The sequence below is a fragment of the Panthera pardus genome, unplaced genomic scaffold (assembly GCF_024362965.1).
Source record: "Panthera pardus isolate Hobbes unplaced genomic scaffold, ASM2436296v1 HiC_scaffold_21, whole genome shotgun sequence".
In the NCBI taxonomy this organism is placed as follows: Eukaryota; Metazoa; Chordata; class Mammalia; order Carnivora; family Felidae; genus Panthera; species Panthera pardus.
The window spans coordinates 34,476,688-34,492,189 of record NW_026526777.1 but is presented as its reverse complement, the minus strand read 5'-3'; the positions used below and the strand labels follow the sequence as shown (position 1 = coordinate 34,492,189).

General features: G+C 51.6%; 1 protein-coding gene across 2 annotated transcripts in view; it reads left to right on the top strand.

Annotated features, from left to right (window-relative positions):
* PLXNA2 (plexin A2) overlaps positions 1-15,502 on the top strand; it is a 206,575-nt gene that overhangs the window by 15,658 nt on the left and 175,415 nt on the right. For both annotated transcript variants that reach the window (XR_008424621.1, XM_019429727.2), the window contains exon 2: positions 9,326-10,592. Coding sequence is in view for 1 of the 2 variants with exons in the window: in XM_019429727.2 (XP_019285272.1) it covers positions 9,360-10,592 (1,233 nt within the window). In the remaining variant the exon portion in view is untranslated. The remainder of the gene's footprint in view (positions 1-9,325; positions 10,593-15,502) is intronic.

Below are 15,502 nucleotides of genomic sequence, written 5' to 3'. Positions count from 1 at the left end.
CTCCTTTTCTTTCCCTTTCCCTCCCACTGCTGTGAATCGGAGCTGTGTCATTATTCTTTGAAAACATTACGGTTAATGGCAGCATAATATGCCATTATATGGAGTAACCGTAATTTATTTAACAATTTAGTCAGGCACTTTCTACCCTGTGTCCTGCTCTCCTGCCCCATTTCAACCTCAGAGTTCGTGGCTCTCCTGCCTACAGTAAGGATGGGGTGAGAAGGTAGGAGACACATCTCCAGGCTTCTTGGAAAGGTCATTTGAAATGCCCCTGAAAAGAGAGGTCGCCAGCTAGCAAACCTCTTGCCACAAAACAGCCCCAGAATCCACCTTGTAACTGATATCTCGACCCGTGCCGCCCTACCCCAGCCTGCTCCATTACTGAAATAAAATGGGAGCCTCAGGTTTTGACCTTTAAAATAAAGTACTTGCCTGATCTTACTGATCATTCTACTGATTTTTTTTTTTTTCCCAGACCAGCGATAAGAGGGTTTGGTCAAAAAAGTAACATCTAAATAGGTAGGCAAGGTGTAAGGGTGAGGACAACATGGGCATCAGAAAGTCCTGCTTCCTAGCAAAATGACACTGGCCTAGTTAGTCATCCTGCCTGAGATTCAGGTTTTTCATCTGTGAAATGGGTAGGAGAATACCCATCTTGCAAGATAATCACAGAATTCTCCATCGCATATGGAAAGGATATAGCACAGGGTGCCACGTAGCAAGTGGGTAATAAACGCTAATAATAACGTTAGCCCCCTTTTATTATTATTGTTCTAGGAAACAAATGGCACTTGCTGTTTTATGAAACTCATGGCCCTCAGGTTATGAAGTCTCCTAGTATGAATCTGACTCGACTTAGCAAAGCCGTAGCCCCCCTTTTATGCCTAGTCTGCCTTTGGAAGGAGCCTGAGAAGTCCTTTTTCTATCCTTTAAGCCCATAACGTTGACCAGAACAGTAACCCCACTTCTACGATGGTTGAAGCAGGGTCCGGCTTAGAGTCACGGGAAAAGCGGGGTGACCTTTCTAGGCCCCACGCAGTGCAGAGGGCAGTCTTGCTCCGGGGCCTGATGCTCAGAGTCCTGCTAATTCGCAGAAATTCTTTCTGCCCCAGGGGTGAGGTGGCCATGGCAAGGCGTGTTCCTCCCTGGCCATCCCCCAGAGGGGGTTGAAGAGGGCAGAGCCCACGGAAGGGGGAGGGGGAGGGGGAAGGGGTGGCGGGGAAGGCAGCTGCTTGAAATTGATTGCTCCTGTAGTTTAGTTTAGACCATGGGCTCTCTCAGCGCTGCCCGGGTGGCGACCTTTAGATAATAAAGGGAATTCTGGGAGCTTTCTGACAGGCCCATGACATATGGGGCAGGTCTGCGGGGTCAGGCGGTGTATCTCCCTGCTCCCGGCCCCAGGGTAATGAATCTTGTTTTGACTTTGCAAAGCCAGCCAGGCAGTGCCCCAGAAAGGAGCCGGGCCCCCTCCCCTCCGCCACCCCTCAAGTGAGTGTGCGTCTTTGGAACCCTTCATAATTCAGGGAGACAACGCCAAGCTTTTACAGCCTGTGAGGGGACAGGACAAACACTGCATGTTTTGCTAAGGCCCTGGGAGAGCTGGTGTGGTTTCCAGGGCCCCGTCAGATCCCACTGGGAGAGCTGGGGAAAAAAAAAAAAAGCAACAGAAAACCCTCGCCTGGCAGTGGTTCCCGGGGGCAGGGCCAAAGGAAGAGCCGGAGTGGGGTGGAGGGAGTCGCAGCTTCTCCCATAGGGCTCTGGGGGCCTGCAGGTGACATACCAACTGTCCCGGGCGGGAGCAAGCAGACGGGATAGGAAACACGCTGCAGGAAGAGCCGGACTGGTGAGACATGGCAGATGCCGATTCTGACCCCGCTGGTGCCAAAGCAGTGGAAGGCAGCGCAGCGGAGTTCTCCGGGTGAAAGGGTGTGCACCCTTGCTGCCCTCAGTTCCCACACAGATGTGAAGAACCCGATGTCTCTGATGCCTCGGCCCTGCGATGGCTTCTGCAAACACCCATTTTCTTTAAAAGAACGACCCCCCCCCCCCCAGCCAAGATGGTAGAGTATCTTATCCACCCCCTGCTGTGTTAGCTGGCTAGGGCCGCTGTGACCAAGTGCCCCGAACTGGGCGGCTGCAGCAGCAGAAATGTGTTGGCTCACAGTTCCGGAGGCTACAAGGCAAGATGTCTGCAAGGCTGGCTCCTTCCAAGGGCCATGAGGGAAGGGTCTGTTCCAGGACGTTCTCCCTGCCCCGTCGCTGGCCGTCTTCTCTCCGTGTCTCTCCACTCGATCCTTCCTCTGTGCCTGTCGGCCTCTGTGTCCAAGTCTCTCCTTTCTGTAAGGACACCAGGCATTTGGATTAGGGCCCAACCTAATGACCTCATTTTAATTTAATTACGTCTATAAAGTCACCGTCTCCAAATACAGTCACATAACTGGAGGTCGGGACTTGGATAGACAAATTTGGGGGGTTCGTGATTGAATCCCTGACGCCTTGCCTGCCCGCCTTTCTTGCCAGCACCCCCAGCGTCTGCACTCTGCCCCATCACTCTGCCTCTGCCCGCTGTGGCATCTGAGACGTAGGGTCCATGGCCGTCACATCGTCATGTGGGATCCAGAGTGGAGAACCACCCATAGCTCTGGTCACCAAGCCTCACTGCCTCACTGCCCGGAATATGGGTTCCTCTTGCACCGCTGATGGGGATTGGTAGAGCCTCCTCAGATTTCCTTCTCTTACTCCTTGGTTCTCGGACGTTGGCCCTGGCTTCCCCACCTGTGACAGGAGTCCCCCACACTGACTGGTAGGGCATCTCCCCTCTCACCGTGCAAGAAGGTGGCTGGATAGAAACCGTCACCAAAAGTCGTCTTCACGCCCAGGGGAGGGCCACAGTATCATCGATTTCACCTTCTCAGGGAAGGATGCCAGGAGGGCATGTAGGCAGAGGCCCGTTTTCTCCCTCACTTTCTTCCTCTCGCTCTGGGGTGAGATGTAGCCACTTTGCCTCACATAACAGCACAGAGTCTGGGGAAAAAATGACATTCGATTAATGAAGCAAATGCAGCTGGTATAGCAGTGACATCTAAATTGTTCCTTTGGTCCCTTTATTTTCTGTAGGAAATTCTCCCTCTCCCCACAACCCCCCCCCCACCTTTTCCCTTTAAATCGCGTGCATAAAATACGCTAATAACAATCTTCGGTGTCTGTGCATGAGTGACAGCTGAAATAAGAAAAAGACTAATCGTACCTCCTGCAGCCCTGTCACATGGAGATTAAATGAGCCTCCCTCCCGCCCCTCCATGTTCCCCGCCCCCTCCCCCACTCTCTCCTCTCTCTCTGGGTCTCTCCTCAATGAGAATCATGGGCATTTGAATAATAATATTATAGACGCCATCAGGGTGACAGTGGGGAAAAAATCAGCCCAAACCCATGATTATTCCTTCAATCTAATAATTATTTAAATACCAGATAGCTCCTTTTACTCTAATTGAGGCCTTTCAGCTGTCGGCATTACCCGGGGCCTTTGCGCTCGCCCTCTCGCTCACCTTGTGCTACCCAACGTGCCTGGACTACCTCCGAGGTCCGTGTTAGACAGAGTGACGCTCAGGATGTTTGCATGTATGACTGTGCGGATGACATTATGACGGGTCCTTCAAGATCGTGCCGCCACAGGGAACGAGCCAGGGCCCCAGAATCTCACACGTAGACCTTTTATCTTCGTAGACCTGAATTCATAGAAGTCTTAAACCCAAAGGAGCCTTCTGAGGTCACTGGGACCAGTCCCCTGCCTCTGGGTAAATGTATTCCTGGACAGCGGTGGGGAAAATTCACTGTTAGAAAAGTCCAGGCTCCTTGGCAGGAAGCCCAGGAGTCCTCTCCAGATGGGATGTCCCCCTGAATATCTAACTTCAGTCTCTCCTGTTGCAGTTCTAACTCTTTGGGAAGAAGGGGCTTCCTGGGCTGAGACTACATCTGACCCGTCTGTGAGGTCACCTACCCCCCAGAGGGATGTGGCATGGGATACCACAGGCCCCAAGTCACAATGTGGGTGCCCTTCCTGCATGTGACGACTGCAGAGGCTTAGAATAGGTCAGAAGAGGTCATTCTCCCGACACAAAAAGGAGCCATGGGCGGTGGCTTTCTCACCCCCCACGACCCTCAATCCCTGGCTTCCTTGAGCCTGCCCCCTGTACCCGCTCCTCGCCCAGGCCAGGCTCAGGCCGGCCCCTCACGGGACTGCCACCAGCAGAGTCACCTTCTCTCCCCCAAACTGGGCGGTCTCCAGGCAGAACACAACTGACCCCCAGGACCCTTTCACCTACAGCAGAGGAAGCACTAGACTTTTTGTCACCAGGTCCAGCCTGTCCCTGACTCATCTGGGGTCACAGTGGACAATTTGTCTTCTTTCCTTGGGCTTTTGTTTCTTTGTTAAAAAAGAAGAAGAAGGAGAAGAAAGAAAAGTAGTGGATTGAAGCAATCTTACAATCCCATTTAGCACAGGCCCCGCTCCCTGCGTGTCGGGCCCTCCTCCTCAGAAGGGAGAGCTGGCAGAGAGGACGGACTTCGCTCTGCCGCGGGCGAGGAACGAGCTGGAAGGGCAGCCCGGGAACAGCGGCTGACTCCTTCTCTGACTGCACGGCCTTCATTGCCACGTGTGCCTTCTCTCTGTCCCCATCCTGGCTGTGTGAGCCACCTGCTCGGTGCAGTTGTAATTACGGGCACCTTTTGCCATTATTGTTAGGAACGATGTCACCGGCAGGATGATGCCGGTGATGCCGATGTGGTGGTCCCAAAGTGGTGGCCGTGCCAGTAAAATGGAGATAGTGGCGGTGGTGTTGCTGCAGAGGGGTCCCAGGGGTGAGATCTTCTACCAGGAAGGTTGACGCAGTTCGGCAAAAAAAAAGGTATCCCGACTGTAAGCCCTCTTCCTACTGGCTCCTTCAGCAATAAGGGAGGCAGAGTGAGTCCACAGAGGCGTGAGCACCCAGGTGTCCCAAAAAAGGCAACGGGGCAGGGAGGCAGGGAGGAGGGAGTCTGCCCTGAACTGAGCAGCGAGTGTCTGATTGTCATCTCCTCCCTGCTTTGCCCTTGGCACTGAGAGCAACGGGTCTGGGAGGTATTAGATGCCTCGACTGCCTGTCACCAACACCTGCCTCCTGAATCCTGATCGGGACGGGGGGGGGGGGGGGGGCGTCATCAAGCCCTCCAAATAAAATATTTAGTGGCACTTGCTTCCCAAAGAGGCAAGTGTGCCTCTCCTTGGCGTCAGGAGTGCTCTGAGTAAGGTGTCTCCGCGGGCTTGGCTGATAGAGCGCACATCCTGGTTGGGACTAGGGTTGGGGAGAAGACAGAATAAGCAAGTTTCGCCTCTTGAGAATGCATGTGGCAAAGTGACTTCACAAACAGTCACAGAGAGAGAGAGAGAAACAGACAGAGAGGAAGAGAGAGAGAGAGAGAGGTGACAGGAAGAAGGAGGCATCATGGAGAGAAAACTCCCGAGGTTGACATCAGACAATTGGGGTTAGGAAGAAATGCTAGGGTCCCCAAGTCATAGGCACATGCTCACTGGTTTCTACCAAACCGAGGATGGAAACTTCATTCTAAGACCGATCATGGAATGATGGCATTCAAGAAGAGCTGGAAATATTGACAAATAAATTATTAATAGCATGGGCTGATGTATCTCGAACATTTCCAACGGGCTGGACGTCATTCCAAGCGCTTTATCTGTGTTAACGGACTTCTTTGTAATAATCCGATGAGGTAGATGCCGCTACTAATCCCATGTGATGTAGATAGTGACATAGCATCACAGAATGGCTGAGGACCTTGACCAGGTTTACACAGCTGTCAGCTCTGTTTGAATCCAAGCATCTTGAGTTCAGAGCTCACGCATTTAACCATTAGAGCACACTGCCCGTCACCAGAGGCACAACCGTTCTGCTTTCCGCTGAACTCAGACAGGAGACTCAATCCTTGCGAGCGGGGCCCCGCTTTGGGATGGCTACCTGGTAATAACCAGCCTTGGCATGGAGAGACGGAAGCTCTCAACTTGGCTGTTAAGTCTGTTGTCCTTGTGAAAGCCACACTCCCAACGTGGACTGTGAACGTCCCCTGGCCAGCCCTGCACGGCAGATCGTGCCTCCTCTTAACCCCAGCTCACCAGGGCCCACGGCTGCCAGATCACAGGCCCTAGGGGCCGTCTGTCCCAGAGCAGATGCTGACTGAGGGACGGGAGGGAAAAGCCCACTGTGGCGGTCTGGTGAGAACTCCTGGCCTAAGCAGCCTTACCAGGGAGCCTGGAAGGACCTCAGTCTCAATTACACATTCTAGGAGCAAAAGGAAAGAAGCTCAAGGTATCACTTCACCTGAAAGAAGAGATCTTACAAACTGGTTAATTCAAGCCCCCTTCATTTTAAGATGAAGAAACAGGCTCAGGGAGATGCCAAACAAGATTAATGCCATAGTACTCCTGGGTGACACAGGCAGGATTTGAATCCCTGGCTCTTCCTCCTGCCCCATGACTTCATACCTTCTAGGCATCGGGCCAGTCTTCCCATTCATACTTCATAGCTCCCAGGATTCTGCACCTCCACCAGCCTCCCTGCAGGCTGCAGAGAGCTATGTTGGGACTTGTGCAATAGTATGATAGAGAAGATCACCGTGGATCCATTCCCTTCCCGCGATTCAGGCTTCACTGGGTCAGAGAGAGCCAGGGTTCAGAGGTCTACCCGCAATGTTTGTTGTCATGGAAAGGAAGAATATGAACAAATAACGGAGCTCAAGAGCTCTGGCAGGATTCCTGAAACACAGTCTCCTCAAGAGGCTTCCGTGATAATAATCACGGCTGACACCGGTTGAGCATTCACCGTGCGCCGGGCGCCGTGCTCAGAGGTCCCCGTGCCATCTCATTCACTCTCATGACAACCTTAGAGGTAGATTCTATAATCGCCCCCAGTCTGCCAGAAAGAGACGGGAGACTTGACTTGCCCCGGGGCCCAGATGTGTCCCCCAAGTCTGCCTAACAACAAAAGCCACCCCCTATTCACACTGCCTCACGTGGATAGTGGGCAGGGGGCTGAGGTGGTTGATCTTAACCTCACACCATGTCCTTTGGAGTTATCTCTGCTCCCAGAACCTTCTTCCTCCTGCCACGGGCTGACCGTGTATGTGCGGGCGTGTTGTGGAGAAGGCAAGAGCATCACGCCCACCAGCTCGGTGCCCGGGTGTCTCAGAGCACACTTTCTAAAAGACCAAACCCCATGTGCAGGGCGGTGACACTTAACCACCCTCCTCACAGCTCCTGGTGGGAGACCGCACTCCGCCTGAAACCAAAGGAGCTTTTCTACCCAGAGACGGGGACATGCTCCGAATGGTCTCGCGTAGTTTCCGGGAACCGGCTGGAGAACGTGAGCATTCTGTTATTTCCTTTCCACAGCTCCTCTTGAGGAATTCACGTCCTGCTACCGGCCCCAGGACGCAGCTAAAAATAACCTCTGGTTTTCAAACCGAAAGCTCTGTCTGTCAGGAGGCTTTGCCGGTGCGCGCGTGGGGCCGGAAGGGCTGTGTCAGAGTCGCTGAGGTCAGCCTGGGCCTCATGCCGCTGTTGCCTTCCTCTTTCCAAGGAAGCCTGGGGCCTCATGAGTCACCCCAGAGCACCCCAGTGGAGCCTGGTTGGAAGAGGGCCGTCAGGTGGGGCCTCCCTCTGGCACCATGGTGGCTGTCGGGCCTTGAGGAGGGGCCTTTCTAAAGATACAGAGCGAACGCTGTGCGGATTTCCAAGGTGGCGCCTGTTCTGATTCTAACCCGTTCCGGCCAGATTAAGGGGGCCGAAGGGGACGTGACGCTCCTAAACTGCCTTGGAGCAAAGTCTCCATCCTTGGTACGGGTGTTTCCATTCCTGCCGCCCCCTGAGCCCAGAGTTCCGTCTGGACTTGCCTGAGAAGGTTGCTGGACAGTCTGTCCAGCTGGAGAACAGATTTGTCTGCCAGACAGCTCGCTGCCTCCTCCTGCTGCTGCCACCTGCTGCTTCAGCCACTGTCCCTGTCCCTAGAAGTCAGAGACGGTGCTTAGAGATGGGACAGGCTCTACTCTCTCATCCTCTGCCCGGGAGTCTAGAAGCTCTCCACAGGAGCCCCACCGTGCCCTTCTGGGCAGCTTCCGTAGAATACAGAAAAAGCTTTAGAGCTTGGGGATCAGAGAAAAAGGAGCAAAGGAGTCAGGACAGGAGGGCGACTGGGCTTCAGACAGGACAGGCTGAGGCCTGGCGTTGACTTCGCGAATCCTTAAACAGTCACGGGGCCCCAGCAGTGGCTGAATGAGGCTGATCCTCAACTCGCCTCCCTTTGTGCCCACATTTTCCAAACCCAGAACTCTTGCCCAGGCAGGTAACGCGGGACTCAGGTAGCCAGTCCCCCTCCGCAAGGAGGCCTGGCTCCTCCCGTGCTGCTCCTGCAGAGAAGCAGAAGTTGAAGTAAGTTCCACCCGACCCGGCCACCTGCTCACCGGAGAGGCAGAGCGACCCCCCCCCATCCCCGCCCCCACCATCCCAAAGCAGGGTGGAAGGGATCCACTCTGCTCCCTGGGGCTCCTCAGGCTCCCGAATGGTCCATGTGGAAACCCCAGTCCTGACAGTGTCTGTGTGGTTCATTTTTCTAACAAGTTCTAACAGCTAACCATCAGGGCTTCTTCTTTCTGGAGAGGATGAGGCTGAGGGGCAGTGGGAAGCAGTTTTTCAGGATGAGCATCTCTTCTATTTCCCTGTAGAGCACAGAGCACGAGAAGGTAATGAAATGCAGCGTGTGAGGGGCTGGAAGTCTGAAATAAGAAGGAATTTTATTTGCGGTATCAGACTCTGGGAGTAGTTGACCTGGAGAGCCTGGAAGAGGGCCTTCTAAACAAGCTTTTAAAAAACAGGCGAGATTTCCACTCGACAGGGAGAGGACAGCCGTGACATCTGGGGAGGGAAGACCGGCCTTAGTGCCGATGCCGGGATCGACCGGCTGGGTGAACTTAAGCAGTCTTTTAACCTCTCTGAGATAAAAAACGATGTCTTAAGAAGACAGAAATAGAGATGCTTTGTAAAGTAAAAAAAAAAAAAAAAAAAAAAAAATGTATTTTACAGCGTAAAGGCTGGAGACCAAAATAGATAACAGGATTCCCTGAACATCGCAAAGAGGGGGGAAAGTATATTAAAAATAGAAAAACCAAAATACAGAAGGAAGAGACTCAGAGCTAGTCGGGATTGGGACCCTGGGTCAAGCCATCCTATTCCCTCTTCCCAGGATTTATTTTCAGTCTGACCACCCTGCCTTGTGTTTTCCAGAATCATGTGAGGGCCGGCCGGGAAGGTGGAGTAGATGAGAACCCAGAGGATCTGTGTCCTCGTCCCCGCCCCACTCAGAATGGAACAGAGGAGGCCCTGGCCACGGGCTGCAGAGGTTGACGGCTGGTCTGTGGTCCTGCTCTCTGTGGTCTGGGTGCTGCTGGCCCCCGGGGCGGCCGGCATGCCTCAGTTCAGCACCTTCCACTCGGAGAACCGGGACTGGACCTTCAACCACCTGACCGTCCACCGAGGCACGGGCGCGGTGTACGTGGGGGCCATCAACCGGGTGTACAAGCTGACGGGCAACCTGACCATCCAGGTGGCTCACAAGACGGGGCCGGAAGAGGACAACAAGTCCTGTTACCCGCCCCTCATCGTGCAGCCCTGCAGCGAGGTGCTGACCCTCACCAACAACGTCAACAAGCTGCTGATCATCGACTACTCGGAGAACCGCCTGCTGGCCTGCGGGAGCCTCTACCAGGGCGTGTGCAAGCTGCTGCGGCTGGACGACCTCTTCATCCTGGTGGAGCCCTCGCACAAGAAGGAGCACTACCTGTCCAGCGTCAACAAGACCGGCACGATGTACGGCGTGATCGTGCGCTCCGACGGCGAGGACGGCAAGCTGTTCATCGGCACGGCCGTGGACGGCAAGCAGGATTACTTCCCGACCCTGTCCAGCAGGAAGCTGCCCCGCGACCCCGAGTCCTCCGCCATGCTCGACTACGAGCTGCACAGTGACTTCGTCTCCTCCCTCATCAAGATCCCCTCCGACACCCTGGCCCTGGTCTCCCACTTCGACATCTTCTACATCTACGGCTTCGCCAGCGGGGGCTTCGTCTACTTCCTCACGGTGCAGCCGGAGACCCCCGAGGGCGTGGCCATCAACTCGGCGGGGGACCTGTTCTACACGTCCCGCATTGTGCGCCTCTGCAAGGACGACCCCAAGTTCCACTCCTACGTGTCCCTGCCCTTCGGCTGCACGCGGGCCGGGGTGGAGTACCGCCTCCTGCAGGCCGCTTACCTCGCCAAGCCCGGGGACTCCCTGGCCCAGGCCTTCAACATCAGCGGCCAGGATGACGTGCTCTTTGCCATCTTCTCCAAAGGCCAGAAGCAGTATCACCACCCACCCGACGACTCTGCCCTCTGTGCCTTCCCCATCCGGGCCATCAACCGGCAGATCAAGGAGCGCTTGCAGTCCTGCTACCAGGGCGAGGGCAACCTGGAGCTCAACTGGCTGCTGGGGAAGGATGTCCAGTGCACCAAGGCGGTAAGGAGGCGCTCGCCTCACTCTCGTCCCCATCCGTGGTCCCGGCAGCCTCTTTCCTGCCGGCGCGCCGTTGCACACCCTGTTGTACCCAGCAGGAGTCTGAAATGAGAGAGGTTTTCAAGTTCCTGTTATCTGGTTGTGACCAGTAACACGGAGTCTGACCTATACCAGACACTTGGGGCATGTTTGTTGATCCATTGAATCATTAGATTGATATGTATATATGTGTGTGTATATGTGTGTGTGTGTATATATATATATATATATATGTATGTGTGTATATGTATATGTCCATATATATGTGTGTGTATATATATGCGTGTGTATATCTATATATGTATGTGTGTATATGTATATGTACATATATATGTGTGTGTACATATATATATGTATGTGTGTATATGTATGTGTACATATATGTGTGTGTACATATATATGTATGTGTGTATATGTATATGTACATATATATGTGTGTGTGTATATATGTGTGTGTATATATGTGTGTGTATATCTATATATGTATGTGTGTATATGTATATATACATATATATGTGTGTGTGTATATATATATGTATGTGTGTGTGTGCATATATATATATATATATATATATACATACACATATGTACGTGTGTATGTGTGTATGTGTGTATATGTATAGTGCCTGCATCATACCTGGCACACCATTGTAGGCACTGCAGGCTTCAGTGGTGAACCAGACAGCAAAGTTCCCTGCCTTCGTGGATCTTTCATGAGCGCAGTGAGATAAATAAATACATAAGGTGTGTTGTCTGTCAGAGGTCAGTAATTACTGTCGAGAAAAATAAAGTAGGGAAGAAGGAGAGGCAATACCCAAGAAGGTTGATTCATTGGAAAAGTGGCATTTGAGCAAAGACTGAGGAAGGTAAGGAAGTGAGTCATGTTGATATCTAGGGAAAACATTCCAGAGAAGGAGCAGCAAGAACAAAGAATTCAAGGCATGCTGGGAGTGTGTGAGGAGCAGTAGAGAGCATTCGGGAGAAAGAGTGGTAGGGGATGAGGCCGGCCAGTGGTGACGGGGACCAGATCGTCCACATGCAGGGCTCTGTGGGCCACTGGGAAGACAAGTGAGGGAGCCGAGGAGGCAAATGGATATGTAAGTTAGAGGAGCAGGAAAGGAGTCAAGCTTGACTGGTAGATTGAAGACTGGGGAAGAAGAATCAGGAGTCTGGACAAAGGGAAAAGAAGAGAGTAAGGGAGGCTCAGGATCCAGACCTGAGGACAACATATGTAAAAACATCAGTGGCAAACACTGTCCTGACAGAGGGTCAAGATGCCATCTAAGCGGTCACCACCGTGATCCATCCATCCATCCATCATCCATCTGCCTACCCATTCCTCCCTCCATCCATTCAGCACCCACCCATCCACCCATCTATCCATCCATCCATTCATCCCTCTCTCCATCCTTCCATTCATCCTCTCTACCCATCCATCACCCATCCATCACCCATCCATCCATCCATCCATCCAACCATTTAATAAGAGGGTATTAAAGATGTTCCGAGTGCCTAGCACTGTCCTGGGCCCTGGGGATGCAAACATAAAACAATGTGATAACTACTCTTACAATATCTCATGATCTAGTGGGAGAGAGAGAGAGAAAGGGAGCGATAAAGAGAGGGAGATAGTGGCTACGAGCTTGGACTTCAGAGACAAAGATCACAGTTCAGATTCTATCTGTGCCACTTCCTCGCTTCAGAAGTAATGTAACATCTCTACATTATCATCCGCGAAATGGGGCTCATACCGCCTGCCTCATGGGCTGATCCGATGAGATAATACATCACAAAGATTAGGGCCAGGTTAGGTTTACCGTTATTAGTTAACTATTGTGATGTGTGACAAGTGCTAAGATAGATTTCTGTGCAAAGTGCTGCAGACTTTGGATCTGCAGCCTGGGGAAAAAAATCTGAGACCAAGGGGCCCATATGGCCTTCTGAGTATCCTAAATCGAGGGAGCCTACTGTTAGGACCAAAAGTCACTTCTTAAAGCAAGAAGACAGGTCATGCCTAGTCTATGCTTCTGTTCACAGCATCATTTGCTTGGTATGATAGGATAGTGGTTAGGACAATAGACTTTGAAGTCCAACGGATTTGTACTTAAAAATCAGTTCTGCCACTCAAAACTGTATCACTTTGGGCAAGCTATGTACCTGGTCTGAGCTGTATTTTTTTCATCTTTAATATAGAGCTAATAATACCCTCATGTATGATTATTATGGAGATCAAATAGAAAATGTTCATAAAATCCTTAGTGCAATCCTTGACACTTAATAAGCATTCAGTAAATGGAAGTTATAATCATTAATATTAGCCATAATAACAAAGAAACAGTTATTTGCTGTTATTTCACTTTTATTAAATGGGGACGTTGAATTGGATAATCTCCAGAGTTCTTTACGGCCCTGAAATTCTGTAACCTAGGGTCCCCAGCCAGTGAGAAAAAGCGGAAAGGGAATGCAAGGGTTAACCCCCTTTGCAGAGTCCTGCCTGGTTCCCATTGCCCAGAGGGGGCCTTGTCAGGAGGAAACCGCTGATTCCTGCCTGCTTCTGAGCCAGAGGGAAGAGGAAGCCACCACCCTTCTCTGGCTCCAGTGGCTTGCAGAGAGACAAGCCCGGGCTAGTGACCAAAGAGCAGCAAAGGCACTGGGAGAGAGGTGACAGTAGGCGGGACCAGGGCCTCAAAGAACAGCCCCTCATCAGCCCCCCTGCCCCACCCCTGAAAATCATACTCATCTGGTGCAAACTTTACAGCATGGTGGGCAGGGAAGCTGAAAGAAGAGCCACTTAAAATCCTTATCATCTAAGGAGTCCCAGACCTGGGCATCCAGAAATCTTTGGTGGCCTTGGAGAGGGTTAAGGATTGGTGAGAGAAGCTGTGGTCCCAGGGCTTAATTTTAACATAGTCTCTGGACTAGCATGGAGCTCTCAGATGAAGGACTTGAGCTTTGCCCCTACAAAAGGGATAAGGAAGAGGGCTGTCACTCATTGAGTGGAAGCGATGTACTGAAGACTGAGCTGGGCAATTTAAGTGTCATCTCATTTGATCTCATTTGATCCTCACTATAACCCTATGAAGCAAAGAGGATCATCCCCCTTTGGCAGATGGAAAAACAAAGGCTCACAAAGATGAAGTCAATTGCTTAAATCGACACAACTATAAATGACCAAGCAGGGGTTTGAGTTCAGTTCAGCCCATATGACTTCTGAGTCCAAGCTCTTTCTGTTTAGCCATGCTGCTGCTAAGGAAAGCCGTAGTTCAAGCTGTCACCATTTGGGCAAAGATAAAGGGGCTTCCGATGTCTGGAAACACCTGACAATTTAGAGAAGAGAGAAAGAAATACCAGCCAACTCCAGGGGCTCAGGAAAAAAAAAAAAAAAAACAAAAAAACAAAAACAAAAACTCAAAAAACCATTTCCCTTACAGTTCTGGAGATTCTAGAATCAGGAACGATAAAGAGAAATCCACAATCACTGGCAAGGTTTTTTGCTTCTGTCGTCATTACTCAGACACTGGCTTGGGCTATGCCTGTGCCCAGACTCTGCAGCCTTACCAGCCCTTTTGTGGAAAGGAAGCTAAAGCCTTGAATCAAGAACTTTCAGGACTAAAGAAAGCTTGACCATCACCTGGTCTAATACTTTCACTTTATAGATGAGAAAACTGAGGCTCAGAGAGGGCCCATGACATACCAAAGTCACATGGCTAATTAGTGGTAGAAACAGGACCACAATGTAGATTTCTTGTGTCTTACCAGGGTACCTGCTGCCTATGGTGTAGGGATGAGAAAGGAAAGTGGAAAACCTAAAAAGTGGCAACTGATTCCTGCAACCTGACTTTCTAGGGAACTAGACATTTCCATCATTCGGTCTAGTGATGTGCTCATAAATATTAAATGGCTGGTTCTCTGCAGGCAGTCCGGGTGGGTGGGGGACACTTAATTAGAAGCATTAGCCAATTTTCCTGGTGCAAATACTCCCACCACAGCTGATTTTAAGCCACCAGCGTGATGCCACTGTAGTTAGACACGCACACAGTCATCCCTTGTGAGCTGTCCAGCAGGCCACTGCTTTGCTCCCTTCTCGAGGAACTTATCCCTTCTGCTGTGTGGGCCTCCCCATTATTTAGAGTTGTTCAAGGTCATCCTTAACCAGAATATCAGTCCCTTTCCTAAAGAACGCACACACACACACACACACACACACACACACACACACACACACACACATAAGGGCAGCTCCTCCTACCAGTATCAGCCCTCTACAGAACACCAAGGAAACACAAGGCAGGCGCGAGTCTCTATTCCCGTTGGATCCGAGAAGGGAATGGAAGGGAAGTCCCTATTTTAGCCATCACATGCCCCAGCTCATAAACCAATTATTCCAAGGAAATAGACTGTCAGTGAGTGATGCACCAGCCTGCTGTTCCCTGGGAAGGGTGAGAGGAGGAAGCCGGAGACAGTTTGCAGGTTTCTCCCTCATGCTTTCTATGTTTCCCACAGTAGTCATTTCCTTCCCCCTCTCCGGAATACCTGTTCAGACCCAGAAGGAACAGCTGCTGCAAGACTCTGGGCTCTTTCTGGCCCAAAGTCTGCAGCCTCTGCCCGTGGGATTCTTGGTTGTGCGTCAACCGGGGTGCCTCGGAGGCCCCTCCTGGCCTAGCCCCAGGCTAGGCGCTGTGCAGGCAGGACAAACCCTTTGGCAGCCCCCCTCTTCCAGGAGCATGGTCTTTTTTGTTAACTGAATGCGATCTTAGAAATAATCCACTTAATATCCCGTGTTCCCAACCCCCGAAGAGGATATGACTGTTCCAAGTTTACACAGCCACTTAGCAGCAAGGCAGAGGCTAGAATTCAGGTCTTCCCCCTTTGGG